At 47.8% G+C, this 15,591-nt stretch overlaps 2 protein-coding genes across 2 annotated transcripts in view; one reads left to right on the forward strand and one right to left on the reverse strand.

The window, feature by feature from the left end:
• Nucleotides 1-15,591, forward strand: part of LOC308641652 (kin of IRRE-like protein 3) — a gene marked incomplete at its 3' end in the record, with an annotated part of 378,090 nt that overhangs the window by 133,896 nt on the left and 228,603 nt on the right. The gene's annotated exons all lie outside the window — the stretch shown is intronic.
• Nucleotides 1,846-4,745, reverse strand: LOC308642815 (potassium voltage-gated channel subfamily B member 1-like; the record flags this gene model as incomplete). The annotated part of the gene is given in 2 exon segments (XM_081282181.1): nt 1,846-3,560; nt 3,564-4,745. Coding segments are annotated over 2 exon segments (2,565 nt in total). The 3' UTR covers nt 1,846-2,177.

The following is a 15,591-nucleotide window of genomic DNA, read 5'->3' on the forward strand; positions in this document are numbered from 1 at the left end:
AGCGCTGCTCTTTCCTACCTCCAATGTGCCAACTGACTTAGGGTGACCTCACACTGTCCTGCCCCAGGTGGCCTCACACTGTCCGGCCCCAGGACCTATGCGCTTGCTGTGTGAATGCTCTGAAGACCCCTAGGAAGACCTGAGTTCTTTTTTTCCATGTTAAATCAGCAGATAACAGGACTGTTCCCTTTCGGGAGGATCCACAGTCCCTGGGGATGCTGAGAAGTGGTCTGAATTGGGTTCCTGTACAGCAGAAAAACGCATTTTTGAGTGGTAAATGACCCTACATGATCATATCTGTGACAGGTGGCCAATCTCGTGCCATTGAGTGGAGAGCAGGCAGGACAACCCTGTGATACTTGTGTACTGACAGGTAGGTGATGCCGTTGTACAGTGGGCAGACCAGCCAGTGAAGGACAGGCGAGCCACCAGGAAGACACACGCCTGGCACTGTACTGAGGACAGGCAGAAGCACACCACTGGACCTGGGACAGCACCCACCAATGTCACATTAAGAGAACCACATGGCACTATCGTGCTGCAGACGGGCAGACCAGAACACGGCATCGTTACTGACAGACAGACGGATACCACAGTGGTCCAACCCAACGTCACTGGGCTGAGGGACAGCCAACAATGCCACGCCATGGACTAAAAGCAGGCAGGACAATGCCAGGTCATCAAGCTAGGACAAGAGGACCAACAGCAAGAAACAGAGCAGAGCGCTCAGGATGCGCACAGAGACTTATTGCTTGTGTCTGCACCATCTGCATGGTGGCCGCAGGAGGGACAGCTGAGCTTTCAGGACAGACACTGAAACACACCCAAGGCTGGTGGACAGAGAGAGCGGAGTGGAACACCCGGTGCCCAATCGTTGCTGCGACCTTCTGAGGTGCGCCCGTCTCCTGTACTCGAGTCTGGGGGAGGCCCTGGCCCCTCCTGCCCCCTTAGGGGTGCGGGGAGGAACCTCCAGAGGGGCAGGGAAGGAGCCCCAGACTCTGGTGTGGCCGACAGTGGTACCCACCGTGGCCAGAATGGGCATGTGGCCACAACCCAACCACAGGGTCAGCAAGTGGTCCCCGGAAATAGTGCTTGTTTAAAGTGCAAGAGGTGGACACTGTCCCTGGTAGAACTATTTTTGAAAAACATAAAGTGCTTTTTATTAACATTTTTTTTTAGCTTGAATATAACAGGAAACAAAAAGAACTTTCTATCATAGTAGGTGATCTCCCCGCTGTAGCAGGAGGCATTCAGGAGTCCGGGTGAGGCATCTCAATGAGGGCGTTCTTTCCCTTGCATTTTTGCAGGTAAAAAAAAAAAAAAAAGAAAGAAAGAAAAGAAAAGAAAAAAAAAAGAAATTGGATTTGATGCTGTTCTTCGGTAGCACACGGTCTCTTTGAGTAGCTATTTCTTTTGCATATTTGACACTTGCATATCTTTCCAGTCTACCCTAGGAGCACAGAAGCATCTTCCTCCTATATCCCTAGGCCAAAGCTCTGAGTTCCTCCTTCTGAACCCTTCCCAGACTGCTGGGGGCAATTAAAATTGAGTACAAATGGTGCCACTCACCCTGATGACATCTCAACACAAAACCTCAGGCTCGAGGGGACACTGAAGTCTGTGAAGTCTTTTGAGTGAGGTCTGCGCAGAGACTTTCCGGCGACACAGGCTTTCTCAGTAGCCTTCCAACAGCCGATCCATCCAGGAGGTGACGATCCAGGAGGCGATGATCCAGGACGGGCAGGTGTGCCTGGAGGTGGCCCGCCACACCCCATACCAAATCGGCCAACCCACTCTTTCAACAGCCACTGGTTCTAGTTTCTCCTCCTGCGGAAGCCCGGGCGATGGACACTTGCCCTTGGAGGCCTTGACGGACAGCCTCCAGAGAAGAGTGGGGAGTGGGTGGCCTCAGTCAGGTCACGATGGGGTGGTGGTGGCTGTGAGCGCCTGTCATCTCCCTCAGAGGGCAGTAGGGTTGTTACAGGGAGCCGCTGTCCCCCCGGCATGGCCGGTTTCATGCTGACGGGCCTGTCCTGGCTCTCCGGGTCTTAGGGGACCTTCTCTGGAGTCCCTGGGGGCTTTGCAGAGACTTTCTGTCCACCCGGGAGAGCTCTGCAGCAGGCAGCCAGCCGCCCCTCTCCCTGGGCCTCACCTGCACGCTGGCCTCCGCGGCCAGTTCAGATGCTCTGATCCTTGCTGCTCCCCAGGGCTCCTCCCCTGGGCAGCACCCGGACGTCGGGGGAGAGGTGGTTCTCGAGTTTGCACTTCTCCTGGGCCCCGGGGCCCATGCCAGTCAGCGCCTCCGCAGGGTAAAGGCAGTTCTGCGGAAGGAACTTGGGGGAGGTAGGCACCGGGGAGCTCTCGAGGTGGTTCTTGTCCGCTCTGGGGCCCAGGCTGAGCTTGGGACTGGTGCCCCCGTGGAGGCTCCTGGGAGGGCTGGAGTCCACGCTGTAGAGCAGCTGACCCTCGTCGTCCGTGTCGGCGTCGATGTACTGGTGGACGCCGGCTTCGAAGCTGAATGCTATTGCTGAGGGTTTCTCGGGCGACCTGGGGGGCGTCCTGGCACTTGCCGTGGTGTAGACAGAGGACTCTGGGCTCAGCACGGGCTTGTCCAGGAGGGTGGCGCGCTCCAGTCCTGGGACGGCGGCCGCAGCGCCCCCCCTGTTCCTAAGAGGGTCGGGGTACATCCCCAGAACGGGGAGCAGGGGACTGGGGTCCCCCTCCAAGAAGTTGACTTTGAGTGCTCGGAGCTTCAGGGGGTTGTTGGTCTTCATGGAGCTCTTGGGGCTCTCGATGAGGAAGCTCGAGGAGTGGCTGCCATCAGGGGTGGAGTTGGCCTCCCCCAGCCGGCCCCCGCTGGCCCCCAGGGCTCCCCGCCAGCCCACCTCTGGAGCCATGCTGCCCCCAGCCTTGGTGGGCAGTGAAGCCAGAGGACTGTGGGAGAACCTGGTGGCCTCGGGGAAGTCTGTGGCACAGCTGATGAAGCTGTCGATGCTCGACATGCTGCGCATGTCAATGACCCCTTCCGTGCGAGTGGGCAGAGGGGCTACGGGGCTGGGGATACTCTCCATTTCGAGTTCTTCCTTTGGTTTGCTCTGAGTTGCAGACTCCTTGGTAGTGAGGATGGGTTGGGACTGGGTCTTGGCCATCTTATTGTACATGTCTTCCAGCTGCTGGACATTCAGGTGCTGAGGACTAGAAGATGATCTGGCCTTCTCGGGGGATCCCTGCTCCCTGGTTTCAAAGGACTTACTGGAGCTGGTTTCGGACAGTGTCCTCTTTGTCCATTTCCACTTGTTGGGAGACAAGTGGTTGTCTTGGAGTTTATCCTTCTTATCTCCATTTTTCTCAATCACGATGTCCATCATCTCAATGCTCCTGGCAAAAGCATCCTTCATGTTCATGGACACAATGCTGCCATTCCTCTTGGCCCTCTCCAGAGCCTCTCTTCGCTTGATCGCTTTCTCCTGCCTCTTCTGCTCCTTGTAGAACTTGGAGAAGTTGTTGACGATGATGGGGATGGGAAGAGCGATCACCAGGACCCCCGCGATGCAGCAGAGTCACCCCACTATCTTCCCCAGGAGAGTCTTGGGATAGATGTCTCCGTACCCGACAGTTGTCATGGTGATGGTGGCCCACCAGAAAGAGGCCGGGATGCTTTTGAACTTGGTGTCGTCCTCATCCTTCTCAGCAAAGAAGACGAGGCTGGAGAAGATCATGATGCCCATGGCGAGGAAGAGGATGAGCAGGCCCAGCTCGTTGTAGCTCCGGCGCAGGGTGAAGCCCAGGGACTGGAGGCCGGTGGAGTGGCGCACGAGCTTCAGGAAGCGGAGAATGCGCATGATGCGGAAGATCTGGGCCACGTGGCGCATGTTCTGGAACTGCAGCACGCTCTTGTTGGACTCGGTGAGGAAGATGGTGATGTAGTAGGGCAGGATGGCCAGCAGGTTGATGGCGTTGAGGGGGCCCTTGAAGAACTTCCACTTCTTGGGTGAGGACAGGAACCGGAGCAGGTACTCCATGGTGAACCAGGCGATGCACACGGCCTCCACGTGGGCCAGCTGCGGGTTGTCCGTGCTCTGGCCAAACTCATCGAGGCTCTGCAGCTCGGGCAGCGTGTTGAGGGACAGGGCGATGGTGGAGAGGACGATGAACATGATGGAGATGATGGCCAGGATCTTGGCCGCCACGGAGGAGTTGGGCTTCTCCAGCAGGTCCCAGAGCTTCTTCCTCTTCTCGGAGCAGCACGTGTTGTCGAACTCCTCGCCCTCGCGCTCGCGCAGCGTCTCGGCCTCCCGCTTGAGCTCCTCGTTCATCTGCTCCTTCTTCTGGTGGTAGCGGGCCTGGCAGCAGGACTCCAGGTAGATCTCGTCGATGCCCCAGTAGTCCAGCTCCTGGCTGAAGCTCAGCGCACACATCTCCTCCATCATGTGCAGCCGCCCCGTGCGGTAGAAGTTGAGGATGGAGGTGAAGGCGCCCGGGTGGCGGTCGAAGAAGTACTCGTTGTAGTCGAGGCTGTAGTCGTCGCACATCTCCAGCAGCGAGTCGTGTGTGTTGCAGTCCGGGAGCTTGCCCAGCCGAGTGCGGGGCAGGCGGTCCAGGGTGCGCCAGAGCACCTCGTGCGCCAGCCCCCAGACGTTGAGGCGGACGCGCCGCGAGCACGCCTTGCTCCGCACGATCTCCATGGGCTCGGGCGGCAGCGAGCTGGTGGAGCGGGAGCCACGCTTCGTCATGCCCGCCGGCATTGCAGGTCCCCCCCCCTCCCCCAGGCCGCTGTGACTGGATGGCAAGGCCCTCTGCCGCGGGGGAGGGGGGCAGGGAGCGCTGTGGGCTGCTGGGGTGCAGGGGTTCCCGCGGGCGGGCGTCACGGCCGCCTTCTCACCTCCATCCCGACCGCCTAATGCTTTTTTAAAATATTTGATTAAGATACTCTTATCTGTTTGGATCCAATTTAAACTTGCACAAACCCTCCTTAAAGGGCCAGTTTTGTTTGTTTCAAGCAAACACCTTCCCTTCACATCTGCCTCTCCCGCTGTGTATTTGCTCACCAGGAAAGAGATTATTCCCACTGTATCAACTTACAGGCAGCTGCTCCATGCGGTTTTCTTCAATGTCTTGCCATGGAAGGAGACCAGTCATTTCCTAAGTGGTGATTTGGAGTGACCTATATTTTAAGACACTGTAGGATGCGTCACCAGCGCCTCTCTTCCCACCTGTAGACCCGAAGCCTTAACAGGGAACTGTGCTCAGAGGAGAGAAGGTTGAGGGCAAGACAGCTCAGGAAGAATAGTACAGCTGCTGGCCCCACTAAATGCACACAGACTCCCTGGTGTCTTTAAATGTGATCTTTTAATCTTTTATTTCCATTCCAGGGGCTTTCTTGGCCTGCCGAATGATGTTGATCTCCTTCGCCAATATCTGTTGAACATATTATCCAACGTACAGGCTTTATATCAAGTAGATCTGAACCATTTTTCTCTGCTATTTTCTGTATGTTAATTGGCTTTGTCAAAAAGAAAGTTCTCCAACCAAACATCCTGCTTAGCTGCATGGTGAAAGTTGAAGACCAGAGACAGAAAGAGAAAATAAAGTTTTTGAAGTAGGTTCTGGGGAATGTTGTTTTCAGCATTGAATATCTTCATTTTCGATCAAGTTTTCTTTTAATCTCGCTTTCTATTAAAAGTCTTCTCAAAGCTAATGCAATAAATTTAGATCTGTAGCCAGATGCAAAGCAAAACTTTTGGCAGGGAATACTCCATCAAAAGACATTGCAAATGAAATATGCTCTCCCTTGGGGATTATTCTACAGTTTAATTTAATTTGAAATATCAAATTAAATTAATTCAAATGGTTATGCAGTTTCCAGGGAAAACAGACTTCATTTATGATGTTCTGCCACCAAACTGTTTAGCAGCCATCATATATCTAACATTGTTAACTTGGAATGATAAATAGTGACAAGGTAATCTCTTGCCCTCATTTCCCAGTCCCTGTCTTAAATAGACTGCATACAAACTCTTCCAATGCCACACACTCCTTTATTGGGCAGCATAAATATTTATTAAGATTGTTGTAGTTGGAAGACTCATACTAGCTCTGGACCCTTCTACTGAATCTTTTCTATGACTGTAATGAAGATGCATGGAGCATCACGAGGGAACAGATGTGATGATTCCCATTTTATAGATGAGGAGACAGGTGGTGATGGAATTACCCAGCAGGCTCCATACAGGGGACCTGGGATGGGAGGCAGAAGCTCAGATCAAGTGCCCAGGTAAAGATACTGCTTTATCCAGCGGCGCTCCCAGTGTGTAGCCCCTCTCTAGATCTTAATATAATCTGAACTAGGTCTACACTGTCCAAGAAATTTGAAAACCAAGTTGTCACTGAGTAAATGAATCAGCACAGACATGCCATCTGGGGAGTTGGGAAGAAGACTCCCATCCCCCACAACTGTCTTAGTTAATTTTATTTTTATTTAAAAATCTTCATGCAGTTTAAAATAATGTCCTTTTTTGCTTTTTTTCCCCCCCACTCTCTTTAAAGAGTCTAGGGGAAAGGACTATGGACACTGCTATGGTGCAGGATTGAGGGTTGAGGCTCCTTGGGATAACCAAAGGCCCCTCTGCTTGGTTCTGCAGAGCCTGACTGATTACAAGTCCTAGAGAAAACCACAAAGCACCTCCAAGGCAGCTAGAGATGCACTGACTGCTCTGAGCTGGGTCCCTTTGATTTGAGAGGCCTTCTCTGGTGTAGGCAAACAAACATTTATCAATACTTTATGTCCTGGGGAAAATTTCTGCCTGCTTTTTCTCCCTTTTTGTATAGAGCAGGTTTATTGAATGTATGCTGTCCCTTGAGTCCACTCACATGTCCCTTAATGTTGACTTGGGGAAGGCAGGACCATCTGTGGAGGGCTTGCCTCTGTTATCATCTTTGTACTCGCTGGCCACGTGAAGAGCCCAAGGCTTTTCTGCTAAAACATAAGTTAATATTATCACAGGAATCTCCTGAAAAGCTGGATTTGTGGCAATCTGCTACTATTTCTCTCAGCAAAGGACTCACGTTTTAGAGAATGAGGAGGGCTTGTTGCCATCCACACTCACCACCTCCAGCACCACCCATCCCAGCTCCATTTCCCCCTGAAATCTGCTAGGAAACATGCAAACCAATTATTCTTTCTTATGCTCTTCACTTTGGGAGAGTTTTCTTTCAGGGATACAGATAGTCAAACTTATGAATTTAGATTTCTTGGTCAGGAGAAATGGAATCTGCATTCCTATTCCTCCCCACGTAAATCTTGTGGGAGGAAAAGAATAGATATTTAAATGCCAATGATATGCAATTCAAAATATGCTTGCCAATTGTATCCAGACCTGAGAGAGTTAAGTATTCTCTATCCCTGCATCAGTTTCCAGGTACAACACCCTGTGGTCTTCTTGAGCTGTAGGGATAATGCTATTATGCAATCGTTATTATTAACACAGTAATGACAATATTAATTCCATATCTACATAATTAACTCTTCAGCCAGTTAGCATCTAGGATCCCTTGAACTCATAAATTAGTTAGGCAACTAATCCTGGCATTTAAAAAAAATAGCCATCATTTCAGTTCTTGGGAAGAGGAATCTACAAAATCCAAAAGCAAGGGGGCTTCTAAATATGGTCTCCAAAGCCTAGACCCATAGGTAACTGCTTGGTTTCAGAGAATAATAAGACCTGTGATGTCTTGAGAACTTCCCATGAGCTTGGAAAACCTTTAAACATAGCATCTTATTCCACCCTCAAAACCCAGTGATAGATATCCTCATCATACCTGTTTTGCAAAGAAGAAACGGAAACACAAGGAAGAAGAATAACTGGGTCAAGGTCACACACCATGGCAGGGTTGGAATTTGGAGTCTGGTCTTTCCTACCCTAAGCCCCCATTCTAGTGATGGTAGATTTCTATTCTAGTTTACAGATAAATGCAAACTGAGGAGTATGGACTTTACCCTTTTTGTTATTCATCCTCTTTCACCTGCCCTTTCATTTGTTTACTCTCTAGCTTTCTTCTTCCCATATGGACACTTCCAGATAGACACTAGAATCTACCATTAGTCTCACTCTTTTCTGATTTTCACACACACACACACACACACACACACACACACATACACACACACTGATATGTAGTAAGAATCTGCTTGCAGCCAACTTTGTAATAATTACTTAGCACAGCTGCTTTTTCAGTGATGGTCACTCTTGCCCCTAAGATTCCACATTTCAAAATCATTGTGACTGTCTTAACAAATGGCTGGATGTGTAGAGGATTGTCTCCCTGTGTGACAAATGCTAAAAGAATCAAGTTCATTTGGCCAGTGGAAGGGAAATTGCAGCAGTGTTTTTAAAACAGCTTTCAAGTTAATAACAGCTATCAAAACCTTCCCAGCTGGGGCTGGGAATGTGGCTCAGGCGGTAGCGCGCTCGCCTGGCATGCGTGCGGCCCGGGTTCGATCCTCAGCACCACATACAAACAAAGATGTTGTGTCCGCCAAATACTAAAAAATAAATATTAAAATTCTCTCTCTCTCTCTCTCTCCTCTCTCACTCTCTCTTTAAAAAAAAAAAAAAAAAAAAAAAAAAAAAACAAAACAACCCTTCCCAGCTGCTCTCCGTTGCCAGCAAGAATGGAACAGAAGGAGAAGTGATTCACTCAAAGCAGTAGACATTCTGATTATGTATAGGAACTTTTCTGGCTGTGAAGAATTGTGAGAAAAGGAGACAGTGTACTGAGTCAGGTTGTCCTTGAAGGTCTTTCAGAATAAGAGTTTGCTTCCTGGGGCCTTCTAAACTTAGGGGAGTGGGTGGAGTGAACCCAGAAGAAGGTTCATTCAGTGTGAGTCCCAGGGTGCTACCAGGTCCAAGCATCTATACTGTGGACACAAAGAGCCAGTTTTATCAATTTTGGGATAAATTCTATAACATATACATAAGATAAAATATAATCAGTCTGAATAATCCAAATTGATTTCCCTGTCCAAGTCAAATGTGTACTCATCCATATGGAGAAATTAGACAAGATCATATTAAGATAATTAACTTAATTGGATTTATAAAAATCTATAAATGTATTTAGCTCCTTAGATAGGTGCTCTGTAAATCCAAGGCCTCTCCAGAGTGATTACCACCTTGTGTTTTATTAGCATACTCATATGACAGTAGAGAATATGAACATCTGTCATTTTCTAAGAAACTGGGTTCAGATGTCCACTCTGCCATTTGCCCATTCATAATGATGCACAGGACATATTTGAGTCTCAGATTCCTTATCTATTAAAAAAAATCCACCTGCTACCTAATATGGGAAGGGACATGTTAAATTAGACAACGTTTGTAAATCACCCAGAAGAATGCTTGACAATACAGGTTGGCACTTCACTGATAAAAAAGTTCCATGGAGCGTTCTTGATTTCAGCTTTAACTGGGCCCCTGAAAGGCCTTGCTGACACACCCTGACACGTTCATGCCATTCTACACCTCTACGAACGGCCTGTTACTGAGAACATCTTCATGGCGCCTTCAGGAATGGGAACATAGTCAATGGGGTAAATACTGAAGGGGAATTACCACATGGAAGGGAAATAGAGGCCCCAAGTTCTGGCTCCAGGGTTACCAAAGTGCTTTGGACAGATACCACATTGTCTTAGTTACAATGATTATTTATTCTGTACCTACTATATGCCAGGTATCTATTTATTTAATTCATTATTTTCAATACCCATGATAGGCCCTCAGGTAGATAGTGAAAGCTGCGTTTTACAGAACTAAGGTTCAGTAAAGTTGAGAATCTTAAATCAAAAACCACCAATGGCTGCTAGTCAGCAAATAAACAGACATCAGGATTTGTGACATCAAAATGGGTACTTGTTCCCCTACCTGCCCTGACTTGGTTTCCTCATGTAGAAAATGAGGTTAGATTCTGGTCTCTAGAGGCTTTTCAGGCCCCAAAAGTTGGTGAACATAATTCTGGACTCCCTCCCAGCTCCAGAAGCCCCCTGAACACATTGAAGGCAGAGTTATGGAAATGTGATTTCACAAAAATTGATTCCCGTCTCTCTCATCCCCTTCCTTTAGTATTTGCTTCTTTGTAAACATGGGAGGCACGTTTTTTTTTTTTTTTTTTTCCTTCTTGGAAATATAATTGACTCTAAAGAAAAAAGGGAGCTTTTCGTGGGGTGGGGGGAGAGAATTCAACAGAGTACTTTGGTAAGGAAGTCACTTGAAAAATGATCCTATTTCCTTTAGAGATGCTCTTGTGATATAATTATGAGCCATCTGTTAACCTCCTCTCCCCTTGCATGATCTTCCTGATTCTCAGAAGCTGAAATCCCCAGGAGAAAACCGACAAGAACCACGAGACAGATTTTAGTTTCCTGGTACTGAAGAACAGGGCAACTTGAGCAGTACTAGTCAGTGCAATTTAGTAGAGGTGTAGAAAATCCAAGCAAAACATAAATACCAACAAATGTTCTAGGGATTAGCAGATAAGTCGTATCAGGTGAGAGCAAGAGAACCAAATTTATATAGTTGGGAAAGGATCCGGCTCAGAGGGAACACAATCACAGCCTATAAATACCTCTACAATAACAATATAAATGAAGGAAGGGAATTATCAGTGTCTCCAAAGCCAGGGGGGATAAGGTGCAACAGTCCTCAGCTTGGAGCAGGGAGGTGGAAAGCGCAAGAGTGGAAAGTTCAGAGCTGAGACGTGCAATGAGCAAAGGGACAGACTCTCCCAGGGAAGGGGCCCAGACTCCACTGCTACCTGCAGACAGGGGCAGGAGGACATTGAATGCTAATAGGAATACTGTCCAAGGAGGCCCTGGAAGGCTAGATGGAGGTCAAATAAGAGGACCTGAGTGGTTCTCCCACCTATGAGTCAATGAACTGAGGAGTAATTACTTGCTCTTGCAAATTGCTTGGTAAATATGCTGAGTAAATCAAAGAGGCCCATTTCAACAGCTTACTAGCCAGGGACAGAGTAGATGGAAGGCTGCAGATTCCCAAAAAGATCCATCCCACGCAGGGATGTGTGTGTCAGTGAGATTCCTTATTCCTCACATTGGATGGCACGCTCGCCCCGGTTTAATCCACATTTACTGACGTACAACACAGCTTCCCCTGTCAGACCAAAGGCTGAGTGGGCCTGGCCTTGGGCCCGGCCCCCTTCCTGAGTCCTCAGCCTCCTTCCCCCCTACAATACACACTCCAGCGCCCTTCCTGCCCTGCCCTCCCCCTTCAACAATATTAATGGTTCCTGCCTAAGTACTTGAGTGGAGCCGAGGCCTCTCCTCCACAGAGCCTGTTTAGAGATGGCCTGAAATGCCTGCTGGGAATAATTCTCGCCGTAGGCAAGCTCAAGAATGATTGATGAAATAACCTTTTGGGTCCTGAGTCTGGGGTTTTGCAGATGCAATGGCAAGATTATTGTTTAAGTGGGGACTTGATCAGGCGGTGACCTAGAAAACATTTAGTTCTTTTATTGCTTTCACAGCTTCCTGGGGCGAACACTGTCTTCTGCTGCGGAAACAGTAAGCTTGTCTGCTCCCCCAGAAGCCCAGAAAGCATAGAGGCGGGATGAGAGGGCCCCCAGCCCCTTTAGAGTTCCTGGAACTGGAATGGGGTTTAAACAAAAAAAAATCAGTTTTTCAGGGTTGAGCTATTTTCACCTTAAAGGTCAATCACTCCAGACTCATGGACCCAATAAAACCATCTGTGGGAGATCATTACTAATGGGACAGACCTCTTTAGGAGCCACTGGGCTTGGTTCAGATGGAGACTGAGGAAGAATAGAATAGAAAGCCACTGGAGGAGGCCACATCCAGGCTAAGTGATAGGAAAAGAGAGTAAAGCTATTCTGAAGATGTGAGTCAATAAGGGGCAAGAGCCACTGAGCGTCCCATCTGTAAAGGTCAGCTCTGCAAAGCAGAGGAAGGGACAAGGGCTTCTTTTATGACTGTCTGTACATAGGCCTTGCCCCACTCCTTTCCTCCATTCGCTAAATTTTTACTAAGTGCTTACTCTGTGCCAGGCACTTGGGTAGGTTTAGAGATTCCAAAATAAATTCCCAAATACATAAAACAGTCTCTAGTCCCAAAGAGCTCAAAGGATATACATTCCCAATCATAACAGGTCCTTAATACCATGAGGGAAGGAGATGCAAATCCTTCTCTGTGAACACAGCAGGAACTGCAGAGGGCACTGCTGTGCAGGAAGGTAACATAGGAAAAGGCCCTCGAAGGATGAAGAGGAGTCTGCTGTTTAGAAAAAGGCAATCAATGTGGCCGTGAGACTGTGTGGCTTAATTCGGGAATGGCAAATGGTCCAGGTTAATCACCAAGAGCCTGAGATGATAACACTGACTTTCTGTATTTGACCTTTGTTTTATTTAATCCTCATAAAACAGCCCTCTCAAGTATAATCATGTGTAACTTGCTGAGGGTCAGAGCTCATCTGGGCAGAGCATGGATGTGAAGCTTTCCGGCCTGGGATGAAGCCAGGCACTAAGCTCTATGCTACAAATGAAGGCAACTAGGGAAAGCGGGAGATTTAAGAATTAGAATCCAATACACCAGACCCAAAATCTGTCTCGGAGGCCAGTGAAGCCAACTTGCTCATTTGATGGAGAAGGAAAAAGAGTTAGTTACACAGCTCAAAGAACTCAGTTATTTTACAAAAGGTTTTCAATGCCTACGCAAAGGAGTCCAGAATCATTGCCATGAAATGACCTGAACAAGTCTGTTTTCAGAATGTAGAATGGAGGCAGCGAGAACTAGTGACAGCAGGTGGATTAAATCAGGGAGGTGCTCCTTCATCACCACTTGGTACACAAACCACCAACCTTGGGGCCACCAGACCTCAGCCAGAATCTCTAGGAAAGGGGATGAAGAATGAATGCTTGTAACAAACTCTCCAAGGGATTGGCAAGCTCTCTGGGGTTGGAGACAGATGAGTTGGGAAGTGATGGTAATACTCATGATACTCTAGATTAATGATATCGAGAGCCTTGACTTGTACAGAATCGTGGTGGTATGCAAGGAGGTAGAACTTGTGTACAGATGTGATCATCAGGATGTGGTAAGGTGAGGGAGGGAGAGAGGGGTCTGAGATCATTCTGGGATTTTCAGCTTGGGCAACCAGGTAGCTGATGGTGTTAATGGAAGAAGTTTGGGGTGACATGGGAAGGGGTTTGGTTTTGAAAATCTTCAGTTTGGTGTATCTGAAAAACATGCCAGTGGAGATGTATGCCATTTGAAAGTCAAATGTGGAACCCAGAAGACAGGAGCAGGTCATGGCTAGGGATGTGAATTTGGGAGTCTGGGCTTACTGCCACATTCTGTGTAAAGTGGATCTTGAAGCACCAGGCAGAGTTAGTCCCATTTTCCTCTGCACTTCCAGAACACATTGTGTAACCCATACCACATGGTGCTGTATCTATTTGTTTTATGCACCTGCTCCATTACTAAACCACAGGCTGATTAAGGGCAAGAACCCATCATTTGTGTTCATATCCCAAATGCCCAATACCACGTCTGGAACATATAAGGTTCTTTTTTAAATTTTGTTTAATAAGTGAAGTAGAATAGGGAATGTAGCCAACATTAAAAAGAGTTCTGTGGACCCAGTTTCAGTGATCATCAACATGAAAGGGGTGGGTAGAAGAAAATAAATCTGCGAAGAAACCTAACAAAGAGTGGATAGAATAGCAGAAGGAAAAGCAAAAGAAAATAGTGATATGGAGGAGAAGAAAGGGGGAAAAATCCTCAGGAATGGTAGGGTGACCTCCAACATCAGTTACTACATGGAGGCCAAACAGAGCTCTGGCTCACTGCAGTGACCATTGGTACTGTCCCCTTCAGGAGTAAGGCTGGGACTTGTACAAAGACATAACCAACAGCAAGCCTGGCCTCTAGAATTTTCCAATGATTCTCTCCTTGCAAGTCCAAACAGCCCTTGCCTCAGAGGATGTGTTGTAAAGTTATGGAAACCCAGAGGGTACTGAGCAGTGAGGTGATCAGAGGAATCCAAAGAATCACTGGAGGACGAGCTCTGGCTTTAGATTTCCAAGGAATGGAATTGTCTGTTATTAGTCCATTTATTGTTATTATAATAAAATACTTGAGAATAAATGTTTTATGAAGACAAGAGGTTTATTTAGCTCACAGTTCTGGAGACTAAAGTCCAAACAACATGGTTCTGGCTTTTCTGAGGGCCCCTCTTGGCTATATCCCATCATGGTGGATGTCATGGTAGGAGCACATACAAGAGGGAGTGATCACATGGAGAGACAGGAAGCCAGAGTTGTAGGGATGAACCAGGCTAGCTCTTTTATAACAACCCTCTCTCAAGAACTAACTCAGGGGTCTCACAGAAACTGCTTAATCCCTTCCCAGGGCAGTACTGTCAGCAACCTAAGGACTTTCCACTGGATCTTTCCACTTTACGCCTTTTAAATATACCACCACCTCTTAAAACCACCACACTGGGGACCAAGCCTCCAACACATGTCCTTGGGGGACAAACCACAGCCAAACCAGTAGCTGGAGGGATGCTCAGTGGTTAGACCACCTGCAACTACCTGGATACATTTTTTTCTTACTTCCTTCACCTCTGATTTTGTCCCCCTTCAGCTTGTTTTCATGTAGGTGTTTGGGAATTTGTGGGGGAAACAACAAGCCACTGGAAATGGTCAGACCAAGTGTTCACAGTAATGCAGCCAGTTATCAGGGTTCATTCTTTCCAGTTTCATCTTCTTTGTTCATTTTTACTTTTTCTTTCATCTTTTCCCCCCACCTTCTTGATCTTTCTTCATTAGTTTCAGCTCACGGGCCACATTGCCAAATTCCATTTTTTTTTTTGTCTTTTTTCTCAGATGTTAAAATGTGAATAAGATGCTGTTTTCAATGTCCCAGGAAATTGTTTAGCCTTCATTTTTTCCCTTTTGAGCTGCTATAAGGTATACTGCAAAACTTCCTTTGGAAGTCTGCAAATTTCTTTAGGCAAAGGAGGCTGTTCTGCATCAGAGGAATATTACCACTGTTCAAAGTCAAGAGTCGCTGGTGGAGAAACCAGAACATGGGACCTGGAGAGTGGAGGCTGATTTGGAGGGAAATTCTATGTAATCCTCTCAATGGAAGGAGCAGAGGTACGGTGAATGCCTGGAATGAAAGAGGGTCCAACTGGGGACCAAGGTCTCTCCTTTAGAACTGCACCACTCACCCAGAATGCACAGCTACACAATGGACACTTCTGCCAAGACTTCCCCATCTCCTCCAAGCTGAAGTAAGTGCCTCAAACCAGGTGAACTACTCCCTCAGTCCCCAGTCATTCTTTCAACCTCTGCTTAGCGTCTACTCTGTGGCAGATACAATTTTAGATATCAGGAACCCGGCAGACAAAGCCCCTGCCTCGCAAAGTCTACACTTTAGCAGGGAAAGTGGCACTCAAACTGTTACTGACATTGTCATGAGCGTTATAAATAATAATATAGCCATTCCCTTTTATCTATGGATCTACTTTCCAAAGTTTTAATCACCCACAGTCAATT

This window comes from Spermophilus citellus (assembly GCF_964194105.1).
Source record: "Spermophilus citellus genome assembly, chromosome: 2".
NCBI lineage: Eukaryota > Metazoa > Chordata > Mammalia > Rodentia > Sciuridae > Spermophilus > Spermophilus citellus.